Source organism: Protomyctophum bolini (assembly GCF_963924005.1).
Source record: "Protomyctophum bolini genome assembly, chromosome: 20".
In the NCBI taxonomy this organism is placed as follows: Eukaryota; Metazoa; Chordata; class Actinopteri; order Myctophiformes; family Myctophidae; genus Protomyctophum; species Protomyctophum bolini.
Genome location: NC_137881.1, coordinates 15,620,148 through 15,637,486, shown reverse-complemented (window position 1 = coordinate 15,637,486; position 17,339 = coordinate 15,620,148). Strand labels below are relative to the sequence as shown.

General features: G+C 42.6%; 2 protein-coding genes across 4 annotated transcripts in view; both read right to left on the bottom strand.

Moving 5' to 3' along the window:
* neurl4 (neuralized E3 ubiquitin protein ligase 4) overlaps positions 1-3,105 on the bottom strand; it is a 33,604-nt gene extending 30,499 nt beyond the window's left edge. For all 3 annotated transcript variants that reach the window (XM_080791742.1, XM_080791743.1, XM_080791744.1), the window contains exon 1: positions 2,893-3,105. In XM_080791742.1, coding sequence (XP_080647868.1) covers positions 2,893-3,057 — 165 coding nt within the window. In that variant the 5' untranslated portion in view covers positions 3,058-3,105. The remainder of the gene's footprint in view (positions 1-2,892) is intronic.
* Positions 3,106-6,890: 3,785 nt separating this feature from the next.
* Positions 6,891-17,339, bottom strand: LOC308334884 (phospholipid scramblase 2-like). The gene is made up of 8 exons (XM_080791773.1): positions 17,156-17,339; positions 15,432-15,552; positions 11,815-12,155; positions 11,620-11,662; positions 11,028-11,248; positions 8,324-8,485; positions 7,949-8,110; positions 6,891-7,725 (listed from the first exon to the last, which is right to left on the bottom strand). The coding sequence occupies exons 2-8, from the start codon at positions 15,442-15,444 to the stop codon at positions 7,666-7,668; spliced, it is 1,002 nt and encodes a 333-aa protein (XP_080647899.1). The 5' UTR covers positions 15,445-15,552; positions 17,156-17,339; the 3' UTR covers positions 6,891-7,665.

The window sequence follows — 17,339 nt, the reverse complement described above, 5'->3', positions numbered from 1 at the left end:
ATACAAGAACCGAGTGGTTGGCGGGAGAAATAAGAGGGCGAGATGGATTGTGGACGACGGTACCCGTTACCTGTGCAAGCACGTGAGTCAAAACCGTTTTTGCTCGTTCATTCATGTGTCTAAGCAAAGCTGTAGTAAGCTGCAGAATCAAGATCGTCCACCATGACTGACTAAGGCACTTCAATTCTCCCTCTCGTTTCAGGGGGATTGGTTCAAGTCCCGACTCATGCAATTAACATTTAACACCCTGACAACCAAAAACCGGCTTTGGTGGTGGTCCATAGGTCATATGAACTAGATAAAACAAGTAAACATGAACTTCTCTGTAATTTAGTTAGCCTAAAGCCTACAATTTTGTATGACAACACAACTTTGTGCGGATTGTTTGCAGTAAGTCTACAGTACAAGCACGGCAAATATTTGGAAATAATACCCGGTCAGGTCTCGTGATTTTGAATGCAAACTGAGCTCTTCATTGCTGAGTGACTTTCAACAGATTCCTTCAACTGACTTCTTCTCATAGTTGTTAGAACGGTTTTGACCTGAATGTTCATTGTTCACCTATATTTGCCCTCAACCAAGCTCCAGCCTTTGGTCATGTAATGGTAAAGTAAACATACTGTACCGAAAGAATTTCAAGCCCTGCTCAGTGCTCACTGGACTATGAATGATTCATCCCTCATCAACCATTACCCCCTTGTCCCCCTCTTCTCTGTGTCCTCGTCTGGTGGTGTCTTTCCCTGCTCCAGGGCAGTGCTATGTAAGGCAGTGTTCTAAGGCAGGGGCTCCCCGAAAATGCTTTGGCCATGTCCCGCGACCCCCGTTTTGTAACTACAGAAAAGCTGAACAAGGTGATTTATTTTGTATTTTTAGTATTATTATTTATGAAGAGAAGACTCCGTTAGGATTTAGCGACAACAAGGCAGTATACGTAGAAGGACTGCCACTGCCACTTGCTGGTTCAAGAGCAAAGATCATTACTAATGATTGCGTTGTAATGATCGTTGCCATAGCAACGTTTCGGTCTTGCAGGAAACAAAACAGGAATTCTAAAATTTTCAAATCAGTCTTAAACCGCCAGATACACAAAGAGAAAGATGAGTCATGGTATGTTCTGAGACATTTGATCCTGAATGAAATACAGACACTTGGTGGTTAGGCTTATATTGGTACTATCACTTTATGTATGACCTTAAATACACTCCTCCGCCATCACACTAGAACAAACACTTTACTCAGAAGAATATAAATGATTGTGAATATACTGTACCGCATTCCACACATTAAATAAGTAATATCCACTGCTAAGTGATGTATCTTAATTGCACAAGAGACTGAGGTACTCTGCCTTATTTCTATTCAATGTTTTGAATACAGAATTATGTAAATAAATTATTTGATATTAATTGACACACACACACACACACACGCACACACACACACACACACACACACACACACACACGTTTGGATTCAGGCTGAGACTTCAGTGTAGGGAGGAAGTGCCTTATATTTCAAACCTCAAATGGACCAACAAAGTATTGCAGAACCGTGACATCTGCTACCATTTAGTTTGAAGTTGGTGTTCATAAACTTTTTAGAATTGTATGATTAATTTCTAACACAACACAAGACACTCTATTCTGCACAGTAAGTGTCTGACTAAACGTAATCCTATCCAATTCCGACAAATGGTAATCTCTCAGCAAACCATTCACTTGTTCTCATCAATAAGAGTACAGTAATCGTGTCCCAGCTTCCAATAAAGCTCAATGCAAGTCAATACAAACACAGAACGAGCAGCCCTGCAAAGCTACTGGCTCTGTGCTGGAAAGGTATTGATTTGTTTTAGGCAAGTGATGATGCATGTGAGCTGGCCTCAGTGGCCTGTATTTTGAGGTCAACTCGACCTCAATCGCACGCACAAATATTAGGAAGACTGGCTTCAGTTCTTACAAGGTTAATTTTTCATTCTTCTAGGACCGACAGACGTAGAGATATGCAAGCAATAGTAGCAAACGTCCTGTTATCTAGCAAGGGGGTCAAGTTCAATGTGGCAGCAAACATGAGGACACATGAGGACACCAAAGGAAACAAGCCGAAAGTCTTTACTGGTTTCATCCTTTTAGTAGACCTTGTATTGTACTGTACTTCCCTGTCCTTGCAAACTGTTAATAAAGTATTCAATCAATCAATCATCTCTGGCCCTGCTGGATAGATGTCAGTGACACTTAATAACGCCCCTGAAGATATACAGTTATACGCACACAGAGAGGAGCTGCCAGGATCACCAACCCACTCATCCAAAACAACAGACTACCCAGAGTAAGGTTAACTAGTAGCAATTGAACAGCTGGCGCACACACACGCACACACACACACACACACACACACACACACACACAGTGACACACACACACACACACACACACACACACACAGCTAACCAACCGACAGAGGGGCTTAATTTGCAGCTGCTATAGTTAGCAAATAGGCTAACATGTTAGCGACAAACCAAAATAGGCAATTTAAGGCAGGTAAAGGTTAGCTATCAGACAGTGACCAGTGACTTGTGTAGCGTTGAACGTGCTGTGTGTAGCCACACTGACAGCTCCTGCCTCCTAGCTGTAGCGTCTATTAATCACAGTATGACACTGCCTGTCTGTCTGCTCATCAACAACAACAGCAGCAGCAGCAGCACCAGGCAGGTGGTCAGCCCAACCGCCCTTATGTCCATCCGTGTAACAACGCCCTGGCAACGAGCACAGCAGCCCCACACTGCGGACAACAAGACCCCGTCCCACTGGCACCGTGCACCGCGCATTCCTGCTGCTCCATCCGCTCCGCTCCACACACACAGTGACAGCTACTAGCTCCGCTCTCAGTGTTTACCTTCCTATCGATGCGGACGGTGAACACATCGCGGTCCCTCAGCGGCTCCCGGCTCAGAACCAGGCCATGGTTGAATTCCTGCACCGGCTGGTTGCGTTGAGCGGTTCGGTTGGAGTTGGACAGGCCGATCAGCTTTCCGCTGCGCGGATGCAGCTCAGCCGCCATTTTCACTGGGCGGCGTTGGTTCACGACACCTCGGCGGCTTTGCGACAGTATGCGATCATTACGCAGCGGTAATCTCGCGTGGTCAGAGCATAATCTGATATGGCGAGAATGGTGCATGGCATGGGTGTATTAGATATTATTATATTAAAGCAGTGTTCTTCAACCATTCAAATTAAGCTCCATTATTTATTCTGCATTTGAGCCACGGACCACCATCTGATGAGATTATGCCTCTCAGACACAAAACATTTAGTATGTTATTGTCGTTGGATAAGATGTTGTCCACATTTCCATGCTGTATTGATGTTGGTACTGTAAATGTGGGTTTACTACAAATTGTAGGGACTATAAAGGTATAAGCGGGCAATCTTTATTAAGGTAAATACTAACAATAATAAAATGACGAGGCAAAGCAGTGTTACAATATGTCATTTGTTATTTCACACATTACATTATATAAATAAAGCAATCAAAGAGATTCTAGAACAAGAGGCGAAACTCCTCAAATACTTGGAATCACCACTAGATGGCGCAGCGGTAGCGCTGCAATATGGCGGCAACGCTTTGCCTATGTAATAATAATGAATTATTTGCCTATGTAACGCCTCAAAGTCAAACACACGCACGTAAATATGCACGGGCAGATCAACATATGGAATGTCAGAATGGGTCAGCTACATATATGTCCGTCAGTCCCTCACGCATCGTGACATGTCACGCCACCATATATGGCCGGCAGTCCGTCACGCCTTAAGTTGTGACACGTTCCATATGGACGCCTCCATATATGAAGATCACAACACTGACTCATCAAACCCTGGATAGCCATACATGGAGAAGACTGGATCATCACCTAGAGCTGCATATATGGACTCGGCCAGCAACTCTACATCTGTCCTCAAACCCTTAGATCTCCACATATTGTACTGTTCTGACATTCCATAATATTAATAATAATATCTGGGATTTATATAGCGCTTTTCATGACACTCAAAGACGCTTTACATGTGTTGGGGCCAGGGGGAGAAACAAGAACAAAGGACAACTTTATTTTATTTTTTTAAACTAAAAGAAACCAATAATAAAACAGTGCATATAACAAGTTTTTTTTAAAACACATCAGCTTGGGAATGCGATTGTGAACAGGTGGGTTTTCAGTGAAGATTTGAAGGTAGGAAGTGAGGGAGGGGGCATCTCGGATGTGTTTGGGGAGAGCGTTCCAGAGGGTACGGCCACGGAGAAGGCCCTGTCGCCCCAGGTTTTTCGTTTGATCCTTTTAGGGACCTCAAGGAGGCCGGCGTCGCTGGACCTGAGGGAGTGGGATGGGGCGTGTGGCTTGAGGAGATCAGAGAGGTTGATCCTACGCCACCTTCTTCTTCGATGTTTCCCTTTTGACTGATACCTGTCCATTCAAACTCTAGACGGGCCCACCCAAAGTTATTAGTACAGCCGCGCCCGGCAGCTGATGAGAGTTCTCAACAGGCCTGAAAATGAATGGTTACATGATGGCTTGATGAGGGCTTTGATGAGCACCCAGGTAGGCCCTCATCAAACCCTGTACACTCGAGACATGCTCCATATATGGCCAGACCTCATCAAACCCTGTACACTCAATACACTGCCCCCACTGCCACCCTTAGATCTCCAGGTGGTGTGATGTCACAAGGCGTGATGGACTGACAGTCATATATGGAGGCGTGACTGACGGTGTGACGGATGGGTTTGGCAGGTTTTCATAGTAATCTGGGGACTTGAGCTAGAGTTTTGTAACACTTCCGACAGCATCCAGGCTGTGCACTGCATGTCAGTCTCTTGCAAGCTGTTGAGATACAATTTCAGTGGATATCTTGCCTTGCTGTTACTGTGAAAACCTGGGTTTTCCCCTGAAAGTGTTGGAGGGTTTGCTGATAAAAAAGGTTAACGGTCTTCAGCACCCGGGAATTGAGTACATCACAATGATCCCTGTATGAATCATACAGACAGTGGTCATTATGAACTGAAAGTAATTGCCTCTTCATCAACTTTCCCACACCAGGAGAGGGCGTGGTTAAGTCATTTTTTTGTGACTTTGAGGCTTTTTGTGTGCCACATTTGGTTCCTCTAACAGTGGTCTCCTAACAGTGGTTCCTCTAACAGTGGTTTTTCAGGTTGGTGGTGGACCACCAACCTGACAAAAGAGCAACTTGGGGACCACCACTATTGTCTTGGGTGGGTCCATCATAGACCCACCCACCAGACAGACAATAGTTGTGGGGGGGGTTCATGCAACATTCCATTGTTATTTTGATCAACTTTAGCTTATCTCTCCTACCAGGCAGGAGAAATAACAGGTAAACGTTGATCAAAATAAAAAATCTTCTACATTCTCTAGTTGTGTAGACTTCTTGTAAATTAAGTAATGCAGATGTTTAACAATAATTTAACACTTGAGTGTACATGAAACCAAATGGACCCATTTGGTTTCATTTTACATCCAAGAGTTAAAGATCTAATAAGGGTCCATTTGGTTACCAACTCTCCATCATTTAGCTGGGGACCACCTGGAACCCTCTCAAGGACCACTGATGGTCCCCGGAGTCTGGACCACTGGTTGAGAACCACTGCTCTAACAAGACCTAATGACCTTCCATGCAGAGTGCAGACACAACTGCCAGGAAGGGCTAACTTTAGATTTTAGGGTGAGGTAAAGACAAGCGCTGCTGACCTTTTCTGGAATGAGACTCCGTACTTGAGGGTGGAGAATTAGAGTGGATATCCCTCTAAGGCTAGGCTCAACTTTTCCAATTGCAAACAGATGTCTTTCATCATGTAGCAGGGCTTTCTAAAGCCTGATCCATCCCTTATCTCTTCCCTCAACAGGCATGGTCTATCATACATATTATGAGTTACAATTTATTTTGAAGTAGGACTTTTATTTGTTTTTGTAAAAATGTCATTTGGAATTACACGATACACAATACAAAACACATTTTAAGGAAATGTGACTTACTGGCTCATGCCAATTGCAGGTGCAGCACCTTACATCGCAAAGATGTGTTTTGATTCACATCAAATCAATGCCATTACTATAACGTACAAATAATTTGGCTACTTCCCATTTCTTTAATAGTGGTTACGCCATACACAGGGCACAGGCTAAATATTTTAAAAATCACACTAATGCAGATAGCAGACGGCACAAAGTTATCCTTCCCTGCCAGCATATCAACAGATAAGCAATAGTACAAAAGTATAGAAGAGCCTTAACAAAGCAAAGAGCGAGTGAGGGTCTGAAACCACTTACAGATCCCAGCTTCACAGGAGACACACCCATTTAACCTCACATGACCCATTTGTGGTGAAGTTGAAATCAGGCAGACTATTCAAGTGCAACGGGTGACATATGCATAGATTACTCGTATTCCCTCCACTATGTCTGTCAGAGCAGCAACCTAGCCTAGCTGTGGTTAACAACTCTATTTGAATTTAAAATAAAGAGCTCTCACTAGTCTCTTTCCACTGGCCCTAATGCAACAGGACTGCTGAAACAAAAAAGGCCTTCTCCAATGGGGGTTTCCATTTAGCAAGAAGTTACATAAATGTCTAGAAAGTAGAAACACTCAACTTCCCTCTGCTTAATTTTCTCTCGTGCTCTCGACCTTAGTCCTACTTCTCCGTTCCGTCTTCTTTCCACTCTCTTATTGCATTGGCATGGACTCAATATGGTGGTGTTTACAGTACACCACGCCCAGGAGGTGGGAGGGGACTCTCTTCTGTTGCTAGGTCAGTTTCCACCCAGAAGACCAACCGTGAAAGGCCACACGATATAAACACAAACACAAACTAGACTGAAGGCCACAAACAATATACTGTAGTGTATAACAATAACACTACAGTACTTTTAGGCAAAGATGGACATAAAAGAGGTAGAGAAAGAGCACTGTGACAACATTTTCAACATAAATTCTGTTTCCTTTCTTGAACATAGTCTGTATATACCACTATGGCTAAGTATATGATTATCCTATGTAGACAACACGGCCATTTCGTACAACAATGCCATTAATACATCTTCTATATCTACTATCATATTGCACGCAATCTCTTTCAGATACTTTCCTATAACTGACAAAGAACATCAACAGAAAGAATAAAAGGAATGAGAGTAATGCAGATTTGAGACATTGGCAAAAAAATATGAAATGTTGCTTTCAAACAGAGTAGAATACCAAAACGATGTGGTTATGAGATATACTGGTATCGTTCAATGGCGATTAACAAAAAGAAAAGAATGGTGAGTGCTTCATCCACTCAGAAACAATCCAAAGATGAGTGAAACTGACGCCCATCCTGGGCTTTATGGGGTTTATGTTCATCTCCAAGGACAATGGGATGGGCACTTTGGCTGGATCCGACAGACTTTAGAAAGATGTCCGAGGAAGACGTAGAGAGTATCTCCCAGTACAATGGGATTGGCAGTTTGGCTGAATCCGACAGACATTAGAATAAGGAAGAAGGACGGATCATTGGACGGTACGAAGACACAGAGTGCAAGGGAGGAGTAATGTAGCAAGATGGGGGAATAACGCTTGGCGTCCCGCTCCCCGTCTTCTGCTTTCTCCTGCTTCATTACGAAAAGACGGTGCTGCGCTGGTTTGCTTCCCCAACCTTTTCGAAAAACATGAAGTCCTGTAGGGTGAAAGAGAGGACGAGATAGAAGAACAGGCATCAGAAGGCATCACTCTTCTGCATTTCATTCCACAGATAAACAGGCCAAAACAGCAAGATCCCAATGTTACAAATATCACTCAAAATATATTGTTTTACCACTTCAAAGCTATGCATTGTTATACCTTTCAATCCAGGAACATTTTCAATCAATGAGGTTAACAACAACAAAACGCAGACTTACAATGAGGAAGCAGGCTCCCATGAGCACGGCCTTCATTTTGACGTCCATGTCCAGAGGGAACTGGATGCCAAAGTTGTCAGTGTCTGTGAAGACCTCTTTCAGAAGCCCGCTCCACTGCTTGCTAATGCGACCAATGGGCTTGCCACCATCTTTCGACTTGAGCTGCAGAGGAAGCACAAAGACAATTCTTTCCACAACAAAGTCGCTGTCACCCACTATCGTAGCACTGCAGTGTTATGAAAGTATGAAGAGACAGACAAAAGGTCTTTTTGTGTTAGTGTTGTAGTGTTGTCATCTATTCAGACTGAGCAAGTTAGCAAAAGACAGTGCATCGTACAAAAAGGAGGTCATACCAACCAATACCATAGTCCTCACCTCAAAATTGACATCCCCACAGCAGTTGCAGGCGAAGCATGGTCCTTCTAGCTTCATTACAGTGTTCTTGTTGGCATCCTGGATGGAGAAGTTCGGCACAAAGGGGTGCCAGTCCTGTTTCACATAGCCTATGGTGGTGCCCGGCGGTGCTTGCACCTCCATCTACAATCCACACACACGCACCAATTTAGCATGGATACACACAGACAACCATGCCGAGATCAACCCCAGCAACCATCTGCCGTTTAGGTACGGATTCGGAGTCCCAATGGTTGGGACTGATTTATCAGAGTACCTAAAAAGCTGATCCAATTAATCGCCAAACCATAATAAATATATTACTAAATTGGGAGGCGGGGGGGGGACACGTTGCCCATTTCCCACTGTAGCCATGTATATAAGAGCTAAATTAGAGTCATCCCCAGAACACAAAAACTACCCACCGTCCCTGACAAGGTGTCTAGAAATATAGACATGAATTTACACACTGTGTCACATGGAGCAGCTTGGATAAGTGTCAAGTGAACCAATGTCAATGGCTTACTGGTTTCCTAGGAACAGCTGCCATCACATAGGTAACATGCTTCACATGACTCCCGTATTTTGCTGGTAAACAACCATGAAATACATTCAAGTAGTCAGGGGAAAAGCTTGGGAATGTCCTGTGTTGCGGTCTGCCAACGGTGTAATTTAATAGAGACAACCAGACAGATAAAGGACTGGTCCGACCAGTTCAGTGGATTGATAAAGAGCCATTCATAGGCCCTTCCCACACGAGAACGGCTGTTAGCCGCGCAAGATTGTAAACGAAATAAAACGTAGTTTGTAGGGGGCGAGGGGACTATTGCGTCACCGTTTCAGCAAATAGGCGGCATTCTCTGTACATGTGGAGACGACAAAGTCGCGTCTCCAAACTTTCCCACTCTGGAAGGTGGTTTCCCCCAAAACGCCGTCTCCGTGTGACAAAATGGGCAGACCGGCTAAATACGTGCCCGAGTAACGCAGAATACGTCCTCGTCTGGACAGCACCATAGTCTCAACAAAACCCTGCGACCTGCCTGACGAGGTCACTACTGTAAACAAGACTAAATGAGCCAGAGTCGATCCTCGCACGGCCAAGTATAGTACTCCAAACAACACAGTTTGATAATTGTATCTGTAAGGTCTTTACACTTTAACCCTATCGTCTCTATTTTGGCCATGTCGTTCTAGGCAAAAATGTTTTAAAATGCTCAAACTCTTTTCCAAAATAGCTACATGCTCACAAAGCGATGTGTTACAGAGGGATGCCATTAACAAATAATACTTTAGTCAGCAGGGTTAGCAACTGTTAACAGGGTCATTATATTTATATTCATAGCTGAACTATTGCAACGTTATCTTTGAACAATCAAGTCCAATATTTGGACTCCGATATCTACAAAGTGTTTGTCCAGGCATAACAGTAATGAATAGTCATGGCAGGGTGGCGCTGAATAAACAATGATTACTCTACACATGCTTAATTGATCTATAACTCTCTTAACTCACTCAATGTCTTACCTTTCTCTCTCACACAGAGGTGAAACAATTAATTGATCAAAAAGACAGCTAATCAAACAAATCAAGTAATTGAACGATGACCCAGGGGTGTGTTGTTCCATTTGGGAATTTGGTCGGACCAGCGACTGGCCAGAAACTAAAATACAAGGATCCCATGGTCCGTTTTATGCCCATACTGAGATCTCCTTATGTCTGTCTGTGCAGATTTGTTCTCACTAAAGCCAGGTGATATTGCAAATAATTTTAATGACTATTATGTGGGGTTAAAGTATCTAAAATAAAGTAGGCTATGAATATTTCAACATTAAATAAAATGAATGTATTAAGAATATTATAATGAAAGGCAAAAGTTGTGAATTTGAATTTCATCAGGTTGAAGTCAGTAGTCAGTGAGGTGGAGCGCTTACTCCGCTCTCTTCCCGACAGTAAGTTAACAGGCCTAGATAACCTAGATAGTAAATGAGATGAGAATGACTGCTGGTATGATAGCATGTCCTGTGTTTCAGTACTGACATTTAATTTAAAAATAATATTTGTATGTTTTTTTATGTGGATCCCAGGAAGACTAGCCGGTTGACATGGCACCACCTAATGGGTATCCTTAATCAAATCAAATCAAATCATACTGACGTCATAGGCTGGCCTCCAAGTACCAAGATAATGGGGGATGCATACGTTGGTTAGACATACTAACAGTCCGACAGGCATTCGACAACACCGTCACTCCTGACATTCGCTGCCGGATAAAACTAACCCGTGCTGCGGGTTAAACTCACCCGTGGTTCCCAACATGGTTAAAACGAAGCTGTGACAGGTAAAAACAAACCCATGGCTCCTGACACACGTGGCAGGTTACAACTAACCCGCAGCATGTTAAAACTAATCCGTGGCTTCCTGTGAGGTTAGGTTTAGGGTTGGGTTTTGGCCCTTGGGTAGGATGTCATGTGACTCATGACTGTAGGACTGTTAGTACGTCGGACCAAACACATGCACCCAATAATGGGTATTGAACTAAGTACTCAACAACGGGTACTGCATAACTGGAGGGACATGTGTTCCCCAAAGGCACCGTGCCCAACGAGAATCGTTTCCAATGGGCATCAGCCTAGTTATTGCCTTATTTCACCTTTTATGCCCTAAATTAATCACAGCCCACACCCACCTCTTGCAGGCAGCAGGGGCACCAGCAGGAGACGCAGCGGAAGGGTCGTATGATGCGGATGACCTCTCTGTCCATGTTATCTTTGATCTTCATGTCAAAGCTCCGCAGCGATCCGCAGCAGTTCCTGGTGCAGCAGTCGTTCTTCTCCTTGGCCTTGTAGATCTTCTGGCCCAAGCTGTTCTTGATCTCATACTGATTGTTCGTCTCAAAGCCGATGAACGCTGAAGAGGAGGGAGACAAGAAGACATTCTCTATGACTAACTGACCACTGCTCTGATCTATGCCAAATTTTGGGGTCCGATAAGACCAGACCTGCTTTTTTTCCTTTTCTCCTGTAATAACATGCAATGTTGGTGTGGGCAGGAATTTGTTAGGTTGGAGTATACTAAGTAGGAAGTGGGAGGGAAAAAGAAGACAGCAGAAGGGAATGAAATTGGAGGACATGGGAACAGAGAAGTGGGAATGGTGGAGAAACAAAAGGAAGGAAATTTATAAATAATAAGGTCACTTCATCACCCTGATGCATTCTGATATGGAGGAGAGCTGTAGGAGACCAAGAAAAAGCCCTAGAGGATGGGCTAACAAGATTTACCTTCTAGAAGCTCCACTTTTTGGTGGATCAGTATCTGGTCGATCTAGAACACGAGAGAAAGCCGTTACGTGAGGGTCAGGTGGCGAGAGAGAAACAAAACTGGTAAACAAACTAACCACATCACATCATCCGTCACCAAAAAGCACAACTTAAGCCAATTCAATCTAAATACAATACCCTGTACTTCCAGCCTACCTGTGTGAGGTACTCCAGCCCTGGCGGTACGCCAACAGCGACTGCCGCTGCAGCTGGTGCAGACGGTGAAGAAGCCGGGGCAGGGGAGATGCCACCTGGGGGGCCTCCGTATTCGGGCCCCTGGCCTACAGGGCCTGGCTGATACATCACAGGTTGGCCTGGTTGCGACTGAAAGCCAACATTGAAGCCTACCGGAGGAGGTGGCTGGTTGGGGTCGCCATACCCGCCCTGAGGATAAGGTGGCTGGTCGCCATACCCTCCCTGAGGATAAGGGAGCATGGAGTAGCTTCCAGCCTGGGGCATATTCGGGTAGGGAGGCTGGTTAGGAGAGCCTGGGTAGACTGGTGAAGACAAGAAATGACTTCAAAACATTGTCCACAAAAGGTGAAAGCCACAAAAACAAACATTGTCCACATACCTGTTAATGGACATTGTATCATAACTTGACCACTGTTCAATATACATGATTTTATATTACATAAATTATTATTACAAAATATATGCAATATATAGATATTGTATGTATTGTATATAAACATTTTGTAAATTACTTTTACGAGTATTTTGCTGGTCAAGAGGATGTTTAATTGTTGATGGTTAAGGTTTGTGTGTTTGCGTGCGTGCGTGCGTTCGTGTGTGTGTGCGTGCTTATATGCAAGGAAACATCTGAAACATCAATTGCCTGAAAGCACCTCTGAAACTACTTGTTATTCATACCATGTCTAAACTGGCTAGCGGAGTAAGCGGACATTACAGTGCAGAATGCATTGTACCACAGTGAGGCACAATAGAAAGAAACAACATACACAACACCCCCACATGGCTATCAATTCCTATTATTGATTGGCTATTCATTATTTTCATCACAGTAAGAAAACAACAACAAACATGAAATCTAATACATAACTGCATAAATATAAGCTGAGCTGAGAAAATAAACAAATAAACAATTCTACAGGGAGGGGGATATTTTACTTCCTATATATTCTTATCTGTTCACAACATGCGTCATTGCGTCAGTAGTCAGTCACGTCGTCAACGACAGCATTGAGGTATGAAGTCCACACCCACAACACCAGAGGGAGTGCAACAAACCATGTACAACCCAGATTCAGCACAAACAAGGGACTAAATTATTTTCGCTCCTATGCCACCAAAATGTGGAACGCCCTACCAACAGTCATTAAGACATGTGAATCCCTTGACTCCTTCAAAACCGCTCTCAAAGGGCACCTACGGATGGCTGCAATTCGAAACTGGCCTCTGTAAAATCTGAATCCTTTTCCCCTCACTGTATATGTATCTTTTCCCTTTTTGCTTCCTATATGATGAATTCCTGTTCTGTTTTTTAACTACATAGAAGTGTCTATTTGTATGTCTCTAAATGTTTTGATGAATTGAACAATGTGGACCCTGTTGTGAACAAGTGTAATGCTTAATTGGGTCGTCCACTCACAGTTAACAGTCTTTGTATTGAGTTTGTGCTTGAAATGTACTGTAATTCTACAAACTGTTAATAAATATTTCAATCAATCAATCAATCAATCAATGACTTGGCCCGGGTTTCTGTGTTCCTTTTTATACAGTAGCCTCTCTTCTCAACTCTTCCTGTAACTGCAAATGTTCTGACTCAACACTTCAGTGAGCCTAAAAACTAGGCTACTACAGTATTACCACACTGTTGTATCTTGACTATGTATGTGCAGCTTCACTCTCCACAGAGTCAGACCAAATATGTGTTTGTCACATGTGGATAGGAACCACAATGGTCTCTAACATATCTGCTAACCTACTTTGGAGGTCATTTGACCATTTAGTAATGACAGAATGCAGCCAATAAAATCTCAATCTTGCGCTTCCTCGTCAAGACTACGAGAACTCTCAGGCGGGTTAGCCTAGGCTTTGGAATTTCAATTAACAGAATAAAAACATTTCTAAATGTTCAAATGAGGACTCTGTGAGTGTCTCTCAAGTAATAAATACATTTATAACAACAATAATAATAAACGTTATTTATGCAGCACTTTTATCAATAGTTTTTAGGATTTAAAAGAGGACACTTAAGTAGCTTGTCTGATCCCTAATGGAAGTTTATTCCACGATTGCAGAGCTCTTAAGGCAAATGCCCTATTGCCCTATGTCATAAGCCTTGTCCTAGGGACAAAAGCAACAGCTTGTCTGCGGATCTGAGATTATAAGTAGGGATGTAAGGGGTGAGAATGTCAGAAACATATGAAGGGGCAAGGGCTTGACCGTTCAATGATTTTAAAACAATTCTGAGCACCACAGGAAACGGGTTCATATTTTCTAGTTCTTGTAAGAACCTTTGCTGCTGTATTTTGTACAAGGTGAAGGCAGTTGACTGACTTCTGTGATCTAGGTTGATTGGTGACAAAATCATGGTAGAGTTTCTTTTGTGCTTTGCAGAATGACTTGATTTGACCAATAGCTGACTTTATGATATTTCTCAAATGTTTAAAGAAGTTCAGGTCCCAGATTTCTGAGCTTGTTTGTGCACGAGGTGTGCTGCATTTGCTCAAAGCTCAATGACACAAACGATCATGTTTCTGCCGCCCACCAACAAATAACGTGTGTGAGTAACACCCCATGACCCCAGGAGGAACCTCCTCCACCCTCCACATTCCTAACGCTGCTAAAACTAAACAAAACAGGAAAATGTTAAGTAGCACTCGTGCATGGACAAGCAGAGGAACAAAAATGTAGATGGAAATGACACATTATTGCCCACTCAAAATAGAAGAGAATTATGGACAAGATGATACATTCAGAAGGTACATCAAAGTTTACAGTCAAAGGTTTACTGGAATTCCATTCATATTTCATTACATCGGGATTCGGGAAGGAAAGGGGGGAGGGGGGTCCTCCAACGGCTTCAAGGCAGGACTAGGCAGGGAACAGTACAGGTCATTCAGGTATTCATTCACTATATAATGACGATCATTTGTGGCTAGAAATGGATATGGAAACTTTCGGTGAGAGCAGATTATGACAGGGTAATATAATCTGTCAATTGTGTCAATTATGTGAGTATAACGTTAAACTCATCATTGTTTAGAATTAGATAAATATTGTCATTCTTCAGCATTTCCTTGGCTGAAATGTGGATGTGCATGTGATTCCATAATGATCTTTTTTAAATTATTGCATATAATCTGGTTAAACTTAAATACTTTGAACTGAAACCTATTTGCTCTTTTTATGAATCTTTGGAAAAACATGCTCTTCTGATAAATGAGGCATTCAGGTTACTTGGTACCAATTTACCAAGATCTATTCTAAATATTGCATAAAACCTTTTGTCAAGAATCCATGATGTGATATATTAGAAAACTCCTATTTTTCTCATGGTATTCTCATAAAGTGCACAACGGCACAATTTTCTGGGATGGTAACTTAATGCTTACAAGTCCAATTTAAAATAGCCCACAATAAGGGTTAACTTTTTAACTCTTCAAGAAGATAGGCTATTCTAATCTGTATGTGAATGTATACTACTAGATCCATAGAGGGGAAATGGTACCTTAATTAAGAGTTCTACATTTTTTGAAATTTACATTTATGTAATCTAGTAGCTGTACCATGCATAAGTTGCTTACCAGGGGCAGACATGGTGAAGTTAGGTGGAACGTTTCAGCAAAACAAATGGAAAAGAGGTCGCACTTCCTCCCTTGTTCCCTCCAATGGTCCAGCTCCACTCCACCAGCTCTCTGTGGAAACCTAGAGGAATGGAGAGGAGCAAAGAGGGGTCTTGTGAAAAGCACACACCCATCTTTCCACTCAGACTGTGAATTGGGAAACGCACTTTAACGCAGAGAAGCGCGCCATAAGAGGAATCATGAAACAGACCAGTCATTTATCTTTATAGCCGTAATTACAGCTGCGCAGTTAACACAATGAACCCGCCCGATGCAATACAATTCTCAAGAACAAACTACTTTGGACCTCATAAAACCATGAACGTTTACATGTTAATAATCAACCAACTAATCTATTCAAGTCAAAAAAGTTATAAGCAGGCTGTAGTAGGATTGCCACCTTTGAGATCTTGAAATAAGGGACACTCTTTACGCCTGCCGCGGCCTTGCGGCGCAGGCATGTGGGGCAAGGCCGGCAATAAGTTGAAGCAATACGTTGAAGCAATACGTTGAAGCAATAAGTTGAAGCAATACGTCGATGCAATAAGTCGAAGCAATAAGTTGAAGTTTCCCTTCAACTTATTGTTTATATGCTGTCCACAACTTTTGAAGTAGAACTTTGTTTTCCAAATGAGCATAACATCAGCAGCCCATTATAAAATATATGCCAGCGACCCCGATAAGAGAAGATTTTTACACAGTGATTCTCAACCCATTTAATTTCAAGTACCAGTTTGACATGCATTAGTATACAGACCCCCATTTAATGGCATTTCTATCTCTGGGACCCCCCAATTCATATTGTAAAATCAATGTTAATTTAACTCTGATGGTCCATTTGGTTCCATTTGTACACTCTCAGAGTTACAGACCCATAAGGGTCCATTTGGTTCCAAACTATAATTTAGCTGGGGACCCCCTGGAACTCCCTCAAGGTCCCCGGACCTCACTTTGGGAACCACTGGTTTAGGCTACTTTAGGTAGTGTGTGCCTTCCGCTAGAACAATTGTGCTGACTTTAATATTTCCTGTGTTTTGTTTTGTTCATTATTGTTAAATTCAGTGTTGACGTGTAGGGGCTATTTAGGAAAATAAGGAAGAAACTGTTCCTTATTGGTTTAATAAGGGACGCATCATTTAATTCTCAAATAAGGGACAATTCTGTATTTTAAGGGACAGGTGGCAACCCTAGGCTGTAGCAAAACAAGTATGACACTGATACACAACAACCGTACTGTACACATCACATACTATACTGTGAGCACATTATTCTTAAATGTTCATGTCTGATATGGAAAGTGGGTGTGGTGTGGAATTAAGGAAGCCCTTTCCCTTTCCCTGCATTTACACCATAGACTAGAAGAGTAATAAAAGGATGTAGACTGAACCGAGGGGGATTTACACTTTAATCCACGGTACTACTTTCCTGCACATGCAAACATCAAGATCACGAGTCAGACTGTGACACATATAGGCCTAATGATATAAAATATAAAAACTATGAGTTTTTCAAACAGCATTCTGGAAGTTTAGGCACGCATGCAGCCTTGAAGAGGGATTAAAACCGTGTCCAAAATATAAAATAATTACATTTCAACGGATTCAGAAGGAATACACGAGCATTTCTTGACCATGGTAACTGTTAAGTGTAGTAGAAAAGAGACACACGACGGCTTAAAAGCTTACCTCTGATGTAGTTTAAATGTCTCTCAATCTTGCTAAATTGATCAGGGGGAGAAAACCCGTTTTGAATTCACTGTCACTGTCGAAGTGTGTATAAGTTCATGCAAAACGTTGTTTTCGCCTGAAGCGGTTTTGTCACTCAAGTGCTAGATCCTCGATTACTAAGATTTTTTTGTTGTGTTTTTCC